This window comes from Oncorhynchus kisutch, linkage group LG6, assembly GCF_002021735.2.
Source record: "Oncorhynchus kisutch isolate 150728-3 linkage group LG6, Okis_V2, whole genome shotgun sequence".
Lineage (NCBI taxonomy): Eukaryota > Metazoa > Chordata > Actinopteri > Salmoniformes > Salmonidae > Oncorhynchus > Oncorhynchus kisutch.
In genome coordinates this window covers 49,871,920-49,889,790 of record NC_034179.2, presented here as the reverse complement: position 1 = coordinate 49,889,790, position 17,871 = coordinate 49,871,920, and the positions used below count along the sequence as shown (strand labels likewise).

The window sequence follows — 17,871 nt, the reverse complement described above, 5'->3', positions numbered from 1 at the left end:
AAAATACTTTAGCAGTGCTTGATTGCGCTTGCCTGGCACAACCCAAGCGGGAAAAAATATATTTTCATTTATTACAAGTATACAAATAATATACACTGAACAAAAATATAAATGCAACATGCAACAATTTCAAAGATTTTACTGAGTTATAGTTCATATAAGGAAATCAGTACATTTAAATACATTCATTAGGCTCTAATCTATGCATTTCACATGACTGGGAATAAAGACATATGTTGGTCACAGGTACCTTAAAAAAAAGGTAGGGGCCTGGATCAGAAAACCATTCAGTATCTGGTGTGACCAGCATTTGCCTAATGCAACATGACATCTCCTTCGCATAGAGTTGATCAGGCTGTTGATTGTGGCCTGTGGAATGTTGTCCCACACCTCTTCAATGGCTGTGTGAAGTTGTTGGATATTGGCGGGAACTGGAACACACTGTTGTACACGTCGAACCAGAGCATCCCAAAAATGCTCATTGGGTGACATGTCTGGTGAGTGTGCAGGCCATAGAATAACTGGGACATTTTCAGCTTCCAGGAATTGTGTACAGATCCTTGCTACATGGAGCTGTGCATTATTATACTGAAACATGAGGTGATGGTGGTGGATGAATCGCACGGCAATGGGAATCAGGCTCTCGTCACGGAATGTGTTTGTTGTGTATTGTTTATCCTTTCCCATACCATAACCCCACTGCCACCATGGCACTCTATACACAATGTTGACATCAGCAAACTGCTCACCCACACGACACCATACATGTCTGCGATTGTGAGGCCGGGTTGGACGTACTGCCAAATTCTCTAAAATGATGTTGGTGGCTTATGGTAGAGAAATTAACATTACATTATCTGGCAACAGCTCTGGTCAATTGTATGCTGCCTCAAAACTTGAGACATCTGTGGCAGTGTGTTGTGTGACAATACTACACATTTTAGAGTGGCCTTTTATTGTACTCAGCACAAGGTGCATCTTTGTAATGTTCATGCTGTTTAATCACCTTCTTGATATGCCATTCAGGTGGATGGATTATCTTGGCAAAGGAGAAATGCTCACTAACAGGGATGTAAACAAATTTGGGCATACATTTTGTGTGTATGAAAATCTTTTGGGAATCTTTTATTTCAGCTTATGAAACATAGGACCAACACTTTACATGTTCCATTTATATTTTTGTTCAGTGTAGTATGAACCCGCCTGCCATAGTGACACCCTGCCAGGTGCCCTTGACCAGGCAAGATGAGCTGTCATGTTGGATCATGAGAATATTATAACTATGAACACAGCCAACCACCTGCAATATACATGCACCGCTGGGTGACCTTGCTGAGCAAGAGGAGCTGTCGTCTTGGTACATGAGAATATTCTACCTATGAACCACCGGCAAAATACATGCACCGCCAGGTGTCAGCCACTCACCTAAGGTAACAGGGTTATATACTGTATGAGATGCAATGCAGAAAAAACGCAACATAGATGCTGGATTATAGGGCTAATGCAACCACAATCATATTTGCAGTTACAGCCGGAACTCATGTAGGCTCCACACCCTCAGAGTGAAACATCGTAGGCAGCAGAGGATTATGGCCCATAATCTTGAGGGTCAAGCCGTGACTGATGAGAAGCAGTGCTGATGCAGGAGTGGGCGGCCCATAGCTCAGACCTGGCCCACAATGCTTACAAAGGAATCAGAACCGTGAGGAGTTCCAGGATCTTTTCATTGGTTCCCAGCTTCAGTGTTGAACAGGGGTTAGCCAGGTGCCGCCCGTGCTCAGCATGCAGGTAGTGTAACGTGAAAGAGAGGATAAGGCAGTGTTAGTTCTTGTTAATGATGACTGACTAATTCTTGCTAATTCTTCATCGCTGCGTGTATAAGTACTGTTAACATGCGAGAGTCCATAAAAAAAATATTATTTTGATAGTCATGCAAGATTAAAGGGATGAAACATTAGTGCATCTCAGACTTAAGAACCCATAAAAGTCATCAAACAGACTGCCTCTAGCAAAGGTTAATGTAAATCCAACACCATAGCCTTAAGTGAACTTGTGCTACTGAGAGAGGAGAGATACTCCTAATATGCATGTTGGTTGCTTTCCCTAGTACATAAAGGCAGATGGATTCCTGAGAGAACTACACGCCAAAGGGTCCTGACAGCTGAGATTAGCTGAACCCCTGCTATCGGACCATGAAACGAAAGGCTGCCTTTGCCTACCTGAAATTTGGAATAGAAAATGCATACGCGGTTAAAGAACAGAAGACATCGCACAGAGAGAAGAGCAGACGATGAATGGTACAGAGCGCGCAGCTCAGACATGACGTACCATCACATAGCACAAGCAACAGAGTATACTAACAACCACCCCTAAAACCGCAAATAAAACGTTAACTACATGTCACCACCTGTGCTATCCAAAGCCTAATGTCACAACATATACTGCTCAGCAGCAGCTGAACATCTGCAGCATGCACAGCTTGCACGGAGAGAGTGACGTGATAATCTAAAACCTAGACCTACAATATAGTCTACCTGAGTTGAAGCTTATGTCTAACAGTGTATGCCAGTAAGCCATGACAGAAGATACAGTGCCTTCAGAAAGTTTTCAGACCCACATTTTGTTAGGTTCCAGCCTTATTCTAAAATTGATTAAATATTTCCCCCCCCCCCTCATCTATCTACACACAATACCCATAATGACAAAGCAGAAACAGGTTTTTAAAAATAAGTAAGTATTCATACCCTTTACTCTGTACTTTGTTGAAGCACCTTTGACAGCGATTACAGCCTCAAGTCTTCCTGGGTATGACGCTACAAGCTTGGCACATCTGTATTTGGGGAGTTTCTCCCATTATGTTCTGCAGATCCTCTCAAGATCTGTCAGGTTGGATGGGGAGCGTCGCTGCACATTTATTTTCAGGTCTCTCCAGAGATGTTTGATCGGGTTCAAGTCCGGGCTCTGGCTGGGCCACTCAAGGACATTTAGAGACTCTTCCCGAAGCCACTCCTGCGTTGTCTTGGCTGTGTGCTTAGGGTTGTTGTGCTGTTGGAAGGTGAACCTTGGCCCCAGTCTGAGGTCCTGAGCGCACTGGAGACGGTTTTCATCAAGAATATCTCTGTACTTTGCTTCGTTCATCTTTGCCTCGATCCTGAATAGTCTATAAGGACGCGCGCAGTTGTGTCCCCGACGTGTCTGTCTTCACTTGTAGCCTGTGAGAAAGACCTGATCTCGTGACGGAAAGTGGTGTGAGTGAGAGATGCTTTTATTGCTCAGCACTCTGGGAAAAGGACACAATGCAGCACTCCGGGCCGCAAAAGGCATGGATTTTTTTTAGAGTGCATTACGGCCACAAAGGCTATGCCGCAGTGAAATTCGAGGCATTATCAACTGCTTGTCAAATTGTGTTATGAGAGACTATTGGAGTGTGTACAGCCTGCGCAAAAAGCTCATGCCTGTTTTCAAATCGTCATTAGTCTCATCATACAGCCTTACAATGTATTGAAAATCAAATCATAGAAGCCCAACGTTTGTAGAACAACTAAAGTTACATTAATAACTCTAAATTAACACAGAATTGCCGCATGTACTCACTCCCTCAAATTCTTTGAAGAAAATATAAATATTTTATTCAGCTTTGTTCAATTATATTCGTCATACTATAAAATTGTATAAAATAATGCCACGGAATTATAAACAAATATTGTCTGCTAAATGAACTAGTGTAGCCCACAGCCATTTAGCATAGCCACACCAGGACCTAACATCAGAATATGCAATTATTTTCTTCTGAAGTAGACTACATTTTCTTCATATCATGCTTCTTTTGACCTGTCTAAAATAAACAGTGGATTTATTGTGAAGGTGTAGGATATATTACATGGATATGTTAGACTTTTTAAAATGGTGTGGAAGCCAGGAAATGCTAAATGTGTTTATGTTAATTAACGGTCAATTCCAGTGAGACCGACAGTTATTTGCTTGATAATCACCAGCTGACAAAATGTTGTGACCGCCACAACCCTATCCTGGGTTAGATATCAATCTGATCAACCCAATCAGAAACTCTATTGGTTGGTTGACCATGCTTGTACAGCTCTCCTAAAAGTATGTGATTCTCTGAAAAAAAAAAAAAAACGACATGCATGTACATTCTCCTTCACATCAAATCTGAGGAACATGCAATGTGTTCTAACACAGGGCATCCTACTTCCTCACTTGCCACATTTTATTTTGTCAAACAATACATTTCCCCATCTCTGCATGTGCTCCTCTATTTGCTCCCTTACCGGCATGTGGTGCAGCAGCTAAATGTGCCTGGGCTACAACATGGCCCCTGTAGCCTCATAGTTCCTTCTTGGCTAGGCTCCCTCCCTGTACTGGGCGTGTGGGGAGGGGGGACTCTTTGCCGCAGAGTGGTAGGTGCAGCGATGGGGAAGCAATTGTTAGCTGTCCCACATCCCGTCAGCATTGCTGGCACGCAAGCGCGCGCACACACACACACCACACACACACACACAGAGAGAGACACTAAATGAGCAGCAGCCAGTCTAAGAGCTGCCAGAGTGGGAAGTAGCAGTAGCTTCAGGAGAGCTCCTTCCAGTCGAGCAGTATCAGAGTGAGTGAGTGAATCCTTCCAGTGCTCCTGAAACTCAGACATCGAGCATACGCACTCCATACACGGGCATGCAGGAGAAGAAGAAAAAAAGCTTGGAGGTAAGAAAACAGTCACTAAATTAGGAGTTAAAAAAAAAAAACTTCAGTGCTGAGTTAGGGAGCTGGCAGTGTTAAAGTGATCAAATAAAGAGCCTGTCTTACTGCGGCTTTAGTAGTGTGTGTGTTGGGTGTGTATTTGCTGCCTCCTCAATCAGCAGGCTTAAAACTGTGGAGACATTCAGACTGAACTCTCTAGAAAACAACTGCAGCAAAGTGTTTCTGGCTTACCACCTCTCCCTCCCTCTATATCTATCTTCCTCCCCCTCCACACACATACACGCGAACAAACAACAAAATATGTCAAGAGGAGGGGAATGTGTATTTGAGGCTGACATGTCGGAGCGGGGGCTTGAGGTCCAGTGAGATTGTTCAAGATTGACATCGAAATTATCCATGTCCTGAGGATGTCAGGCAATGCCTTCAAAACAGGCCACTTGAGGCAACAGTGAGTGCAATTAGCATCAAGTATGAATGGATCAGAAGGTTGAGTGTTTGTTCCCAGTCGTGGACACTGGTTTTAACCCTATCCCAAACCTTAACCCATACCATCCGGTATGTGTGCTAAACTTAACCCTTAACTTTGAAATTTGACGTTTGGCTAAATTGAACGATACAGCTCCCGAGTGGTGCGGTGGTCTAAGGCACTGCATCTTAGTGCTAGAGGCGTCATTACAGACCGTGGTTCGATTCCAGGCTGTATCACAAACTGGCGTGATTGGGAGTCCCATAGGGCGGCGCACAATTGGCCCAGCGTCGTTAGGTTTTGGACAGGGTAGGCTGTCATTGTAAATAAGAATTTGTTCTTAATTGACTTGCCTAGTTAAATAAAGGTTAAATAAATAGAAAATGATTTTTTTTAAAGAGCAGCAGGAGCAACAAAAACACTTAAGAATGTAGTGTTTGGAGCAGCTTCTAAAGAGAACGTGGACAAATGTCTAATTCTGCAGTTAGACTGTGAGAGCCTTGTGTGGTCAGATTGCACCCCCTACTTCCCCCCCCCCCCCCCCCCCCCCCCCCACACACACCAGCAGAAGCTTTCATGTTTGTTTTGGCTTGTAGAGATGGACCACTGCTCTGAACAGTACTTCCACCCATAGTGACTTGCATGTTTGAGAGAGCGATAGAGAGAGTCCTGCAATGAAGTGGCGTGTGGCAAGATGAAATAAGTTTGCTCCGTGTTTTGAAGAGTGAGAAGAAGAGAGGAGACATTATATTTGGCGTAGAGGCATTTCAGCAACTCTTGGAGGACAGTGGAAGTTTATAAAACTGCTTCTTTATTGTTAACAGTAAAACCGTGACATCATATTTGGGACATAAACTCAGGGAAAGAGACACATTCCTGGAGAAAGAAGGTGGTTTGAGAGAGTGTTGACTCTTCGGCCCTGCTCCCTCTTCTTCGAGCTCGTCCAAGTGGTCTTAGCTCATTCATGTCTCTCTGTTTTGCTCCTTCTTTCTCCTCCCCCTGTATCGCCCACTTTCTCTCGTCCAGAATGCAGCCATTGTTTGGGGAAGCCCTCTAATGTTTGGGCCTGGTGCGGGGTAATGGGAGGGAGGGAGGCAGGGAGGGAGGGTTGGGAGGTGGAGAGGTAGTTCCTTTTTCAAGGGAGATAAGTAAACATGGGCCGTTAACAGATGGGAGGCCTGGCACTCACCCAGTGACTGACCCACCCTGCTCTCTCTCTAGCCTCAACCGCTACCCGAATGCAATTCAGAATCTATGCGGTAGGAGGGTGCAGGAGTTCACTCAACCATCACTCAAAATGCATCATCTTCACACTTTTTGCTCTGTTCTGAAAGTGTTCTATCTAGAAAACTTGATTGCTGACACGGACACATTTTTAAAAAAAATACCTGTGGTCTAATGAACAAAATACTAAAATATAGTTTTTGATTGAACAATCCATTTAAAGGTAGACTCAGCAATATGACATCATCATACACAGGGTGACTTCCCGGTTACTGACAAAAACAACATAATTCAAATGACTCTACCACTACTGGCTCCTCCATAATGTGAATAGGCAATAGTGTCAGTCTAGGCAGATTTAAACATTGTTTTTCTTGACTTCTGTTCTGTACAGTTAGTGATGACATTCAACGCCCTTACTAGATTACAACGGCAAAGTCCTCCTTCACCGCTAACGTAGTTTGGCAACCCTTGGTTGGGTCTTGAGGAAGCCGTGACATGTAAGAGGTTGAATGCTTTGTAAGTGCAAGCTAACTAAGCTCCCTTTCCTGAATTGTCAACAGACAGGAAGTTATTTGGAGGGGAATCATTGCGTTTATCTATGTCAAGCATGCCTTGATGTGATACTGCTATGTTCCCACTAAGCATTTACCGTCAGGCGATGTCTTTTGGATGTCTTTTTATTGGTGCTCTCCGGACCAGCCTTGATTTCAACGTCTGGACCAAATCTGAACCAATCGTAGACGTCTATTTGGTTCAGCTTTGGTCCGGTCCGGATCGGCCTTGATTTGACCCCAAAAAATACTTTTATAATTGGTTCAGATTTGGTCCAGAATGGCCATGATTTGGCCCAAATATAAACATATATTATTGGTTCAGTAAGGGGTTTTCCTTTCACGCCATGACCCCCGGGTATGTTGTTTGCAACACTGGTGTCAGAAATGGGATGGTGTCCATGATCGTGAAACATCATGACTGGTAGCCTAAGCAATGGTGGAATCTCATTCTACTAGCCTAGAATCCCCCTGATCCTGCCTTTAAATTTGAGGGAAGAGCTGTAGTGAAAGAGTATAGGCCTCCAATTCCCACTAAGAATTTACTGACGGCGACGTCTTTTGAAAAGACACATTTTCAACGTCTGTAAATTATGTATTTTCAACGTCCGCATAATACTTTTTTTACGTCCAAAATATGTATTTTTGACATCCCAAAAATACATTTTTTTCGATGTAAGGGAAATACGTCTTCTAACCTTTCATTCAGCACCTAAAATGCATGTGAGGTCAACGTCTGAAAAGATGTCTGAAAGACGTATTTTCAACGTAATTATGCTTACTGGGTTGTATTCATGGGAAATATGACGAGATTGTGTGGTGGTGTGAATGACTACACATATCAGGCTTTTCTATACACACTGTGACCACAACCAAGTCTTAGATTTAACCTCAATAGCCTCAATTAGTCCATCTAATTAATTTATTGATATCTCAGCGGGAACATGCATTGATGTAGATGTTGCTGGTGAAAGAGAATTTCCCTTAAAGAGGAAAATGTACACTGAGCACTTTCATTTTTTTGAGAGCTGAATGGCCTCTGACACTGCTGAGCGTATGATTTAAGAGATGGTAAATCACAAAGACAACATCAGTAGAGGACAAGTAATCACAGCAGTGACCAGAGATCACAGCAAACCTCACTGGCTTTGTCACTTCCTGCCATGAGAGCTCTTTTCTACAAGAATGAAAACATGTAGGTGATGCAATAAACTTTTGTGAACGATTTACAGAAAATGTCTACAGAACAATACATACAGGAGCATATCAGCGTACAATTATTAACAGAAGAAACAACCTGTTGTGCATTCTGATGTTAACTATAGGCTGATCTGATGTATTGTTTTGGCCGCTTCCTTGTTTTCTTTCCTGGATTACCTGCCGTTTAGGGGCCTACCTCCCCACTGCTCTCATCTCATCTTTGGTTAAGCCTTGTCTGCAGACATAACTCACATACAAGACACAGAGCAGGCCAAGAACTCGAGTTCATGTGCAGCGAAAAGCTTGGAAGTCAATGCCTTCGTTTGTTATGCACATAATATGCCACGAAATAACTGTTTTTGCAGTAATCCTGCATGTGCACCCTATTGTGGGTAACACAGCAATATGTTTGTTTTTACAATTTAATTAGTGTGCATGTGTGACGTCATGAATACATTATGGACTATGCCTGAGGGGCAAGGGATTGTGTGCATTTCATATTCTGTTAGTCGGTTGGAAAACATACTTGGGTAGAATGCGACGTTTTGTTCAAGCTAATTGATTACATTGTATGGCAAATATCTTGAAGATATTTAAAACGTAGGACTTCTGTGTTCTAAATTCCCAGCTTTAATAACACATTATATTATGCATGTGAACACGTCAAGACCCTCATTGGAACGTGAATGGAGATTCATAAGTGATTGAGAATCATTGAGTTAGGGATATTACTCACTGTTGCATCATTTATGTATGTGAATATCATGATTCTATTTGGATTAGTTAGGGCTGGTGTGAAGAGAAATATTGACAAACCATTTTTGGACCCCAATATTTGCCCTTCTTTCTCTGGTTCATTGACTTACAATTACTGTAGGTTGTCTTGGTTACCTAGGAGGCATGGCTAAACCCAGAAAGCACTGGCATTGCTTATTATATCACCAGCATCATATACAAGTAGCATTACTGCTGTTTTGTAAAACCAAACAGAACAATATTTTCTTGTTGTGAATGACGATGCCACAGTTTGTCATGGTTGTGTTTTTAGTTCCATTATCGGAATAATGTATGACAGTTAAAAATACATCATTCCCCTCAATCAAATGTCTAGTGGTTGTTTCTTCTGTACCAGTGTTGTGTGTAGCATCTACTAGTTTCATTTTTGAAGACCATTTTTACCAGTGGTGGGAAAAGGTACTAAATTCAAAAAGTAAAGATACCTTAATAGAAAATGAAAGTCACTCAATAAAATACTACTTGAGTAAAAGTCTAAAAGTATTTGGTTTTAAATATACTTAAGCATCAAAAGTAAAAGTAACATTTTATTTTTTTAAATTTTCCTTACTGATAGCCAGGGTCACAATCCAACACTCAGACATCATTTACAAACAAAACATTTGTGTTTAGTGAGTCTGCCAGATCAGAGGTAGTAGGGATGACCAGGGATGTTCCCTTGATAAGTGTGAGAATTGGACCATTGTCTGTCCTGCCAAGCATTCAAAATGTAACGAGTACTTTTCGTGTTCATCTTTGATGTGGGACCTCAGGGCTGCCACTCAGCTACAAGCTTAATCACCTCTATTATGCTGTAATTCATTCTGCTGTAAATGCAATCAAACTCTAAATTAATTTCCACTGTGCCGTCGTCTTTATGCCCTGCAGCGAGGAACGGATGGCTCCTGTGGCAGGTTCTTAGGAATTCTGCCTTAGCTCGGACACAGATGCTTTTGGAACATCCAGTTCGTTTTTAGAACTTTTAAATGTTCTTTGATTTGAATTTTCTGTTAGTGTGGCTTTGAAAACTTGTATTCATCTTTTACATCTGTTCTGCTTGTAGCGCCAGGATAGTGGGATTGTTTTCCGCTGAGGCCACCCATAGGTAAAATGTATGCACGCATGACTTAAGGATAAAGCAGTCTGCTAAATGGCATATATTCATATGATTGTATATTACATGGGTCTCTACATTTCATCTTGGAGTGTGAAAGGGCAATCTCAGAGTCATGTGCGGTGTCGCACGTGTACAGTACATCACTGGTTACTGTAGCTTGGGGGAGTGCTGAAAGAAAATCAGAGAAGGTAAAAAAAAAAGCTGAGCTGCCTGGCTCTCTTTTTGATATGCTGCACTGCATCTGCACCTGCTAAGACCGAAGACAGCAGGAGAAAGTATTCTCCTGTCATGCTCTCATGAAAGTTATGCTAAATTATGAATAACGGCTTTAGGGCTTTTTTTGTTGCAGGTAGGGGAGACTGGGAGAAATTGTTACAGGGGGCAATTGTAACAGCTTGAAATTCCCCAAATAGAAACAAGCTAGAGTGATGGAGCTCACACAGTAGATGCCCATTTAGGTTCTCTCTCTGCTTGAAAAGTGTCAGCAAAATATTAGTAAATGTGTGTTTTTTAGGGGTTAAATTTTTTTTTTCTTCCACCAGCTGCATTTTTCTTATATTGTCCTGAGCATTAATGCTCAATAATTCAAACTAGCATACCTTTTATCACTATATATTGGCTAAACATTGACATGATTGACATGCGTCACTATTGTTGTCTCTTGCTTGGCACATGAGGTTTTGTCATGGCTGCTGGGTTAGAGGCAATTGTAACGAAGTGTTAAAATGACCCTGAGCCAAGCAGCCAAATGATGAAAACCACTGATTTTAACTTGAATATCTTATGAATTATACAAATACTAATTTTAAATAGCCTTGGGGTCCTATTAAAAGTACTAAAGAAGTTGTAAACAGTTTTGAGAGTAACCAAATGGCCATGGACAAACGACGTTACTGTAAATTTTGGTTACGTGCATAGCAAGATTTGCATATGCAAAATCATTACATGTGTCTATGATAATATGATAATTCATTAACATGAATGTTTTTGAAGTTCGTTTATTTGGGTTATTTTTTAGGTGTTACATTTCACCCCCGTTACTGTTACAATTGCCCCTGTAACGTCCAGACTTTTCGGAATAAACATTGTGATCCAACTGTCTTATATACAGACATATGAATGATTAGGAGACAGATGTAACTTTCTTATATCAAAAAATGACTGGACTAGTTCAAGTGGGGTCTGGGTAAAATACTTCTTTTTTCAATTGCCCGACTCCACCACTGAAGGCATTTTAATGTGCACTGCTTTTCCAGGGGTTGATAATGAGGAGGAGGTTGGTTTATTGGCAGTATCGGAAGAGATTTTCTGATATGATGATTCGAGCTTAGATGCTGCTTATTGACTGCACTGAAGACTCATTCAGCCCTCTCCTCCTTTCCACTCCCCAATGTATACCAACCTGCACTGCAGAGTGAGGAAAATCAGAACAGAATTGAACCGTGAGACAGCGAGGGAGCTGCGGTCACTGACCGCCTTATTGTTTCCTGTGTGGTGCCGATCTCCCTTAGCATCAAGGCCTGTTCTACTCATGTAGCTGAATCAGCTGTGTCACTGTGTAACTGTAACACTGCTGCGCATGCAGAGGAAACAAAGACTCCTCAGGTTTAGTTAAAGGCGTGCTAGGTAGACGTTATACTCATACTAAGATCGAATTGTACTAAACCGTCTCCGACAAGCGTCGGATGTGGAAGGGCTTGCAAACTATTACAGACGACAATGAGAAGCACAGCCTGGGAGCTGCCCAGTGACACGAGCCTACCAGACGAGCTAAATAACTTCTATGCTCGCTTCGAGGCAAGTAACACTGAAACATGAGAGCACCAGCTGTTCCGGGCGACTGTGTGATCACGCTCTCCGCAGCCGATGTGAGTAAGACCTTTAGATAGTTCAACATTCACAAGGCCGCAGGGCCAGACGGATTACCAGGATGTGTACTCCGAGCATGCGCTGACCAACTGGCAAGTGTCTTCACTGACATTTTCAACCTCTCTCTGTCCGAGTCTGTAATACCAACATGTTTTAAGCAGACCACCATAGTCCCTGTGCCCTTGAACACTAAGGTAACCTGCCTAAATGACTATTGCCCCATAGCACTCACGTCTGTAGCCATTAAATGCTTTGAAAGGCTGGTCATGGCTCACATCAACACCATTATCCAAGAAACCCTAGACCCACTCCAATGTGCATATCGCCCCAACAGATCCACAGATGATGCAATCTCTATTGCACTCCATACTGCCCTTTCACACCTTTACAAAAGGAACACCTATGTGAGAATGCTATTCATTTACTACAGCTCAGTGTTCAACACCATAGTGCCCTCAAAGCTCATCACTAAGCTAATGGCCCTGGGACTAAACACCTCTCTCTGCAACTGTATTCTTGACGGGACGCCCCCAGGTGGTAAGGGTAGGCAACAACACATCTGCCACGCTGATCCTCAACATGGGGGCCCCTCAGGGGTACATGCTCAGTCCCCTCCTGTACTCCATGTTCACTCATGACTGCACGGCCAGGCACGACTCCAGAACCATCATTGCGTTTGCCAATGACACAACAATGGTAGGCCTGATACCAACAACGAAGAGACAACCTATAGGGAGGAGGTCACAGACCTGACCGTGTGATGCAAGGACAACAACTTCTCCCTCAACATGATCAAGACAAAGGAGATGATTGTGGACTACAGGAAAAGGAGAACCGAGCATGCCCCCATTCTCATTGACGGGGCTGTAGTTGAGCAGGTTGAGAGCTTCAAGTTCCTTGGCGTCCACATCACCAACAAACTAACACGGTCCAAGCACACCAAGACAGTCGTGAAGAGGGCACAACAAAACCTATTCCTGCTTAGGAGACTGAAAAGATTTGGCATGGGTCCTCAGATTCTCCATTTTTTTTTACAACTGAACCATCAAGAGCATCCTGATGGGTTGCATCACTGCCTGGTATGGCAACTGCTCGTCCTCCGACCACAAGGCACTACAGAGGGTAGTGCGTACATCCTAGTACATCACCGGGGCCAAGCTTCCTGCCATCCAGGACCTCTATACTAGGCGGTGTCAAAGGAAGGCCCTACAAATTGTCAAAGACTCCAGCCACCCTTGTCATAGACTGTTCTCTCTGCTACCGCACGGTAAGCGGTACCGGAGCACCAAGTCTAGGTCCAAGAGGCTTCTAACCAGCTTCTACCCCCAATCCATAAGACTCCTGAACCTCTAATCAAATAGATACCCAGACTATTTGCATTGCCCCCCCCCCCCACCCTCTTTTACGCTGCTGCTACTCTCTGTTATTAATTATGCATAGTCACTTTAACTCTAATAACTTTACCTACATGTACATATTACCTCAATTACCTCTACACCGGTGCCCCCGCACATTGACTCTGTACCGGTATCCCCTGTATATAGTCACGCTATTTTGATTTACTGCTGCTCTTTAATTATTTGTTATTCTTATCTATTGCTTTTATTAGGTATTTTCTTAACTGCATATTTGGTTAAAACTTCTTCAGAATTGGTGGGTCCCCTGTGGGACGGTTGAGCTAACATAGGCTAATACGATTAGCATGAGGTTGTAAGTAACAAGAACATTTCCCAGGACACAGACATGTCTGATATTGGCAGAAAGCTTAAATTCTTGTTAATCTAACTGCACTCTCAAATTTACAGTAGCTATTACAGTAAAATAATACCATGCTATTGGTTTAGGATAGTGCACAGTTTTGAACAGTGTTACGGTTTTCTTCCGTTGAAGGAGAGTCGGACCAAAATGCAGCGTGGTTAAATCGAGACATCTTTAATAACGATGAAAACGAACAATACAAAACAACAAACGTAAAATGTGAAAACCTATACAGCCTATCTGGTGAATACAAACACACTGAGACAGGAACAATCACCCACAAACACACAGTGAAACCCAGGCTACCTAAATATGGTTCCCAATCAGAGACAACGAGAATCACCTGACTCTGATTGAGAACCTCAGGCAGCCATAGACTATGCTAGACACCCCTACTCAGCCACAATCCCAATACCTACTAAAACCCCCAATAACACAACACAAAATAACCCCATGTCACACCCTGGCCTGACCAAATAAATATATAAACACAAAATACTAAGACCAGGGCGTGACAAACATAAAGTTATTAATAAACAAATTAGGCACATTTGGGCAGTCTTGACACATTTTTAACAGAAATGCAATGGTGCAGCCATCTAGAGGCCAATATCTAAATTGCACCTGGGCTGGAATAATACATTATGGCCTTTCTCTTGCATTTCAAAGACGGGGAAAAAATACAAAATGTGTTTTTTTTCTTCGTATGATCTTTTACCAAATTATATTATATATTTACCAAATTATATTCTCCTACATTCCTTTCACATTTCCACAAACTTCTATCTATTTCCTTGCAAATGGTACCAAGAAAATGCATATCCTTGCTTCGGGACCTGAGCTACAGGCAGTTAGATTTGGGTCAAATTGGAGAAAAAAAAGGGGGTTGATTCTTAAGAGGTTTGTAAGGGCTTGTGAATAAGCATTTCACTGTAAGGACTGCACCTGTTGTATTCGGCGATTGTGACAAATACAATTTGATTTGATTTAGTATAGACAGGTCTTAAGATTAACATGCTTTGCTAGCTGTGGTCCTGTGTGGCTCAGCTGGTAGAGCGCAGCGCTTGCAACACATTATCTGTGTGTGGGGACATCTACACATAGTGTAGAATGGAAGAATTAGAATTAGCAAAGGTGTAGGTTCGAATAAATAGGAAACTATTCTGAGTTATCGACCAAATCTATCAATATTATTAATAATAATGTAATAATGCCAGCCAGGAATTTCACCTTGACAGCAAGTCTTCCTTGGAGAAGGTTAACCTAGGACCCTACACACTTCGAAGAGAGGGTTCCTCAAGGGTTCTTTGGTAAGCGAGATGGTTTTATTTGGATCCGTAATGACCCTTTGAGCCCTTCAATGGGTATTTGCAGTTCAGAAAAGGGTTCTTTAATCTTTTAGTGATAATTAAAATAGTTTGGGGTGTGGTTTGCACACAGCTCTTCTTGTGCAACCATGAGTGAGTGTCATTCCAGTTGCTCTAATCTATTGTGTATGTAATTACATGTTATTAAAGTAACGGTGTCTTGAGAAAGACTCCTGTAGGCCTTGTGTCAATTGAGAACTGTTGACTTAATCAGTGGTTCTCAATTCTCTTCTCAGGGACCCACAACTGTTCCAGATCTAGCATACCTGATTCAACTTCTGCATTTATACAATAATAACACCTGTTACATTTTAACAATATGATATCACTAACCAGAATAAACAAAAAATCTGTTGGTCATTTGTAGAAACAGTCTGTTGGTCATTTGTAGAAACAGTTTGTTGGTCATTTGTAGAAACATTAAGTGTTCTATATAGCACCAAAAAGGGTTGTAACCATAGCGGAACTCAAAGTATTCATCCCCCTGGGCGTTTTTCATTTTTTGCTGCATTTCAACCTGTAATTGAAATGGATTTTTATTTGGACTTCATGTAATGGACATACACAAAATAGTTCAAATTGGTGAAGTGAAAGGAAAAAAATAACTTATTTCAAAATATTCAAACAAATTTTGGGGGGGGAAAAGTGGTGCGTGCATCTGTATTCACCCCTTTGCTTTGAAGCCCCTAAATAAGATCTGGTGCAACCAATCACCTTCAGAAGTCACATAATTAGCTAAATAAAGTCCACCTGTGTGCAATCTAAGTGTCATATGATCTGTTACATGATTTCAGTATATATATACACCTGTTGTGATAGGCCCCAGAGTCTGCAACACCACTAAGCAAGGGGCACCACCAGGCAAGCGGCACCATAAAGACCAAGGAGCTCTCCAAACAGGTCAGGGACAAAGTTGTGGAGAAACAATATCAGAAACTTTGAACATCCCCGGAGCTCCATTAAATACAATTTTTAAAACGGGAAAGAATATGGCACCACAACAAACCTGCCACGAGAAGGCCGCTCACCAAATCTCACGGACCAGGCAAGGAGGGCATTATTCAGAGAGGAAACAAAGAGACCAAAGATAACCCTGAAAGAGCTGCAAAGCTCCACAGTGGAGATTGGAGTATCTGTCCATAGGACCACTTTAAGCCATACACTCCACAGAGCTGTGCTTTACGGAAGAGTGGTCAGAAAAAGATAAGCAAGCACGTTTGATGTTCGCCAAAAGGCATGTGGGAGACTTCCCAAACATATGGAAGAAGGTACTCTGGTCAGATGAGACTTACATTGAGCTTTTTGGCCATCAAGGAAACGCTATGTCTGGCGCAAACCCAACGCCTCTCATCACCCCAAGAACACTATCCCCATGCTGCTTGGTGGTGGCAGCATCATGCTGTGGGGATGTTTTTCATTGGCAGGGACTGGGAAACTGGTCAGAATTGAAGGAATGATGGATTGCCCTAAATACAGGGAAATTCTTGAGGGGAAACCTGTTTCAGTCTTCCAGAGATTTGAGACTGGGACGGAGGTTCACCTTCCAGTAGGACAATGACCCTAAGCATACTGCTAAAGCAACACTCGAGTGGCTTATGGGGGAACGTTTAAATGTCTTGGAATGGCCTAGTCAAAGACCAGACCTCAATCCAATTGAGAATCTGTGATATGACTTAGTTTGCTGTACACCAGCAGGAAACCCATCCAACTTGAAGGAGCTGGAGCAGTTTTGCCTTGAAGAATCGGGAAAAATCCCAGTGGCTAGATGTGCCAAGCTTATAGAGACATACGTTCCCCAAGAGACTTGCAGCTGTAATTGCTGCAAAAGGTGGCTCTACAAAGTTTTGACCTTAGATGTGTGAATAGTTATGCACGCTCAAGTTCTTTCTTTCTTTTTTGTCTAAGTTCTTGTTTGTTTCACAATAAAAAATATTTAGCATCTTCAAAGTGGTAGGCATGTTGTGTAAATCAAATGATACAAACTCCCCCAAAAATCTATTTTAATTTTAGGTTGTAAGGCAACAAAATAGGCCACTGTAGAACCTTTGTTTAATTGTTCTTTGTAGAACCTTCAGAAAGTGTTCTTTATAGCATCCTAACAGTTCCATTTAGAACCTTATGAGCATGGTTCTTCACAATACGACAGGCTCATTGTGTTCAGGACAACCCAGGGTATAACGCATGTCATTATTGTAACATAGCGATCATAAACATTGATACTGTAAATTACATGAGTTGTCAAGTATGGAAATGGGAAGTGCACCTTTGGACTCGTGTGTGTGTGTGTGTGTGTGTGTGTGTGTGTGTGTGTGTGTGTGGTTTGCTTGTATGACATCAAAGCGCTATTTTATTATAATCCTCAACGTCTCATCTTTCAGATTTACAGCCTTTCAGCCAATCAGAAAACAACAAATGTGCCAAAAGTAGCTCAATTAGTGGGAGGAATGGGGGCCTCGGTGCTCAAGTTTATAATGTCTGTCAGTCAAAACCAATGCATTGAAGCGGACAACCTGAGTAACCATTGCATTACATGTTATTGTACAGCCACTGCGTTCCAATTTAGGGGCTTATCAATGACAAGATCTGCCATTTTCAACCTGTATACGGTATCAAAAGGCCGTGAGTGGAAAGTCTAGATTTCGCTGAGTGAATGAATAGTCTGTCTCAGCCCCACTTGGAATCTTTTATTCCAAGTTTTTATCAGAAGTTTCTCGTTACATATTCACTAGTTTACCAGTTATTTCAGTAGGAAGCACTCAACAGGGAAAATTTGCCTGCCAGAAAGCATTCAATTAAGTGGTTTTGTTTTATATTACCACACTATAACGC

General features: G+C 42.2%; 1 protein-coding gene across 1 annotated transcript in view; it reads left to right on the top strand.

Moving 5' to 3' along the window:
* Positions 1-4,513: 4,513 nt before the first annotated feature.
* Positions 4,514-17,871, top strand: part of LOC109892939 (disks large homolog 2) — a 195,740-nt gene continuing 182,382 nt past the window's right edge. The window contains exon 1 of the mRNA XM_031826844.1: positions 4,514-4,716. Coding sequence (XP_031682704.1) covers positions 4,687-4,716 — 30 coding nt within the window. The 5' untranslated portion in view covers positions 4,514-4,686. The remainder of the gene's footprint in view (positions 4,717-17,871) is intronic.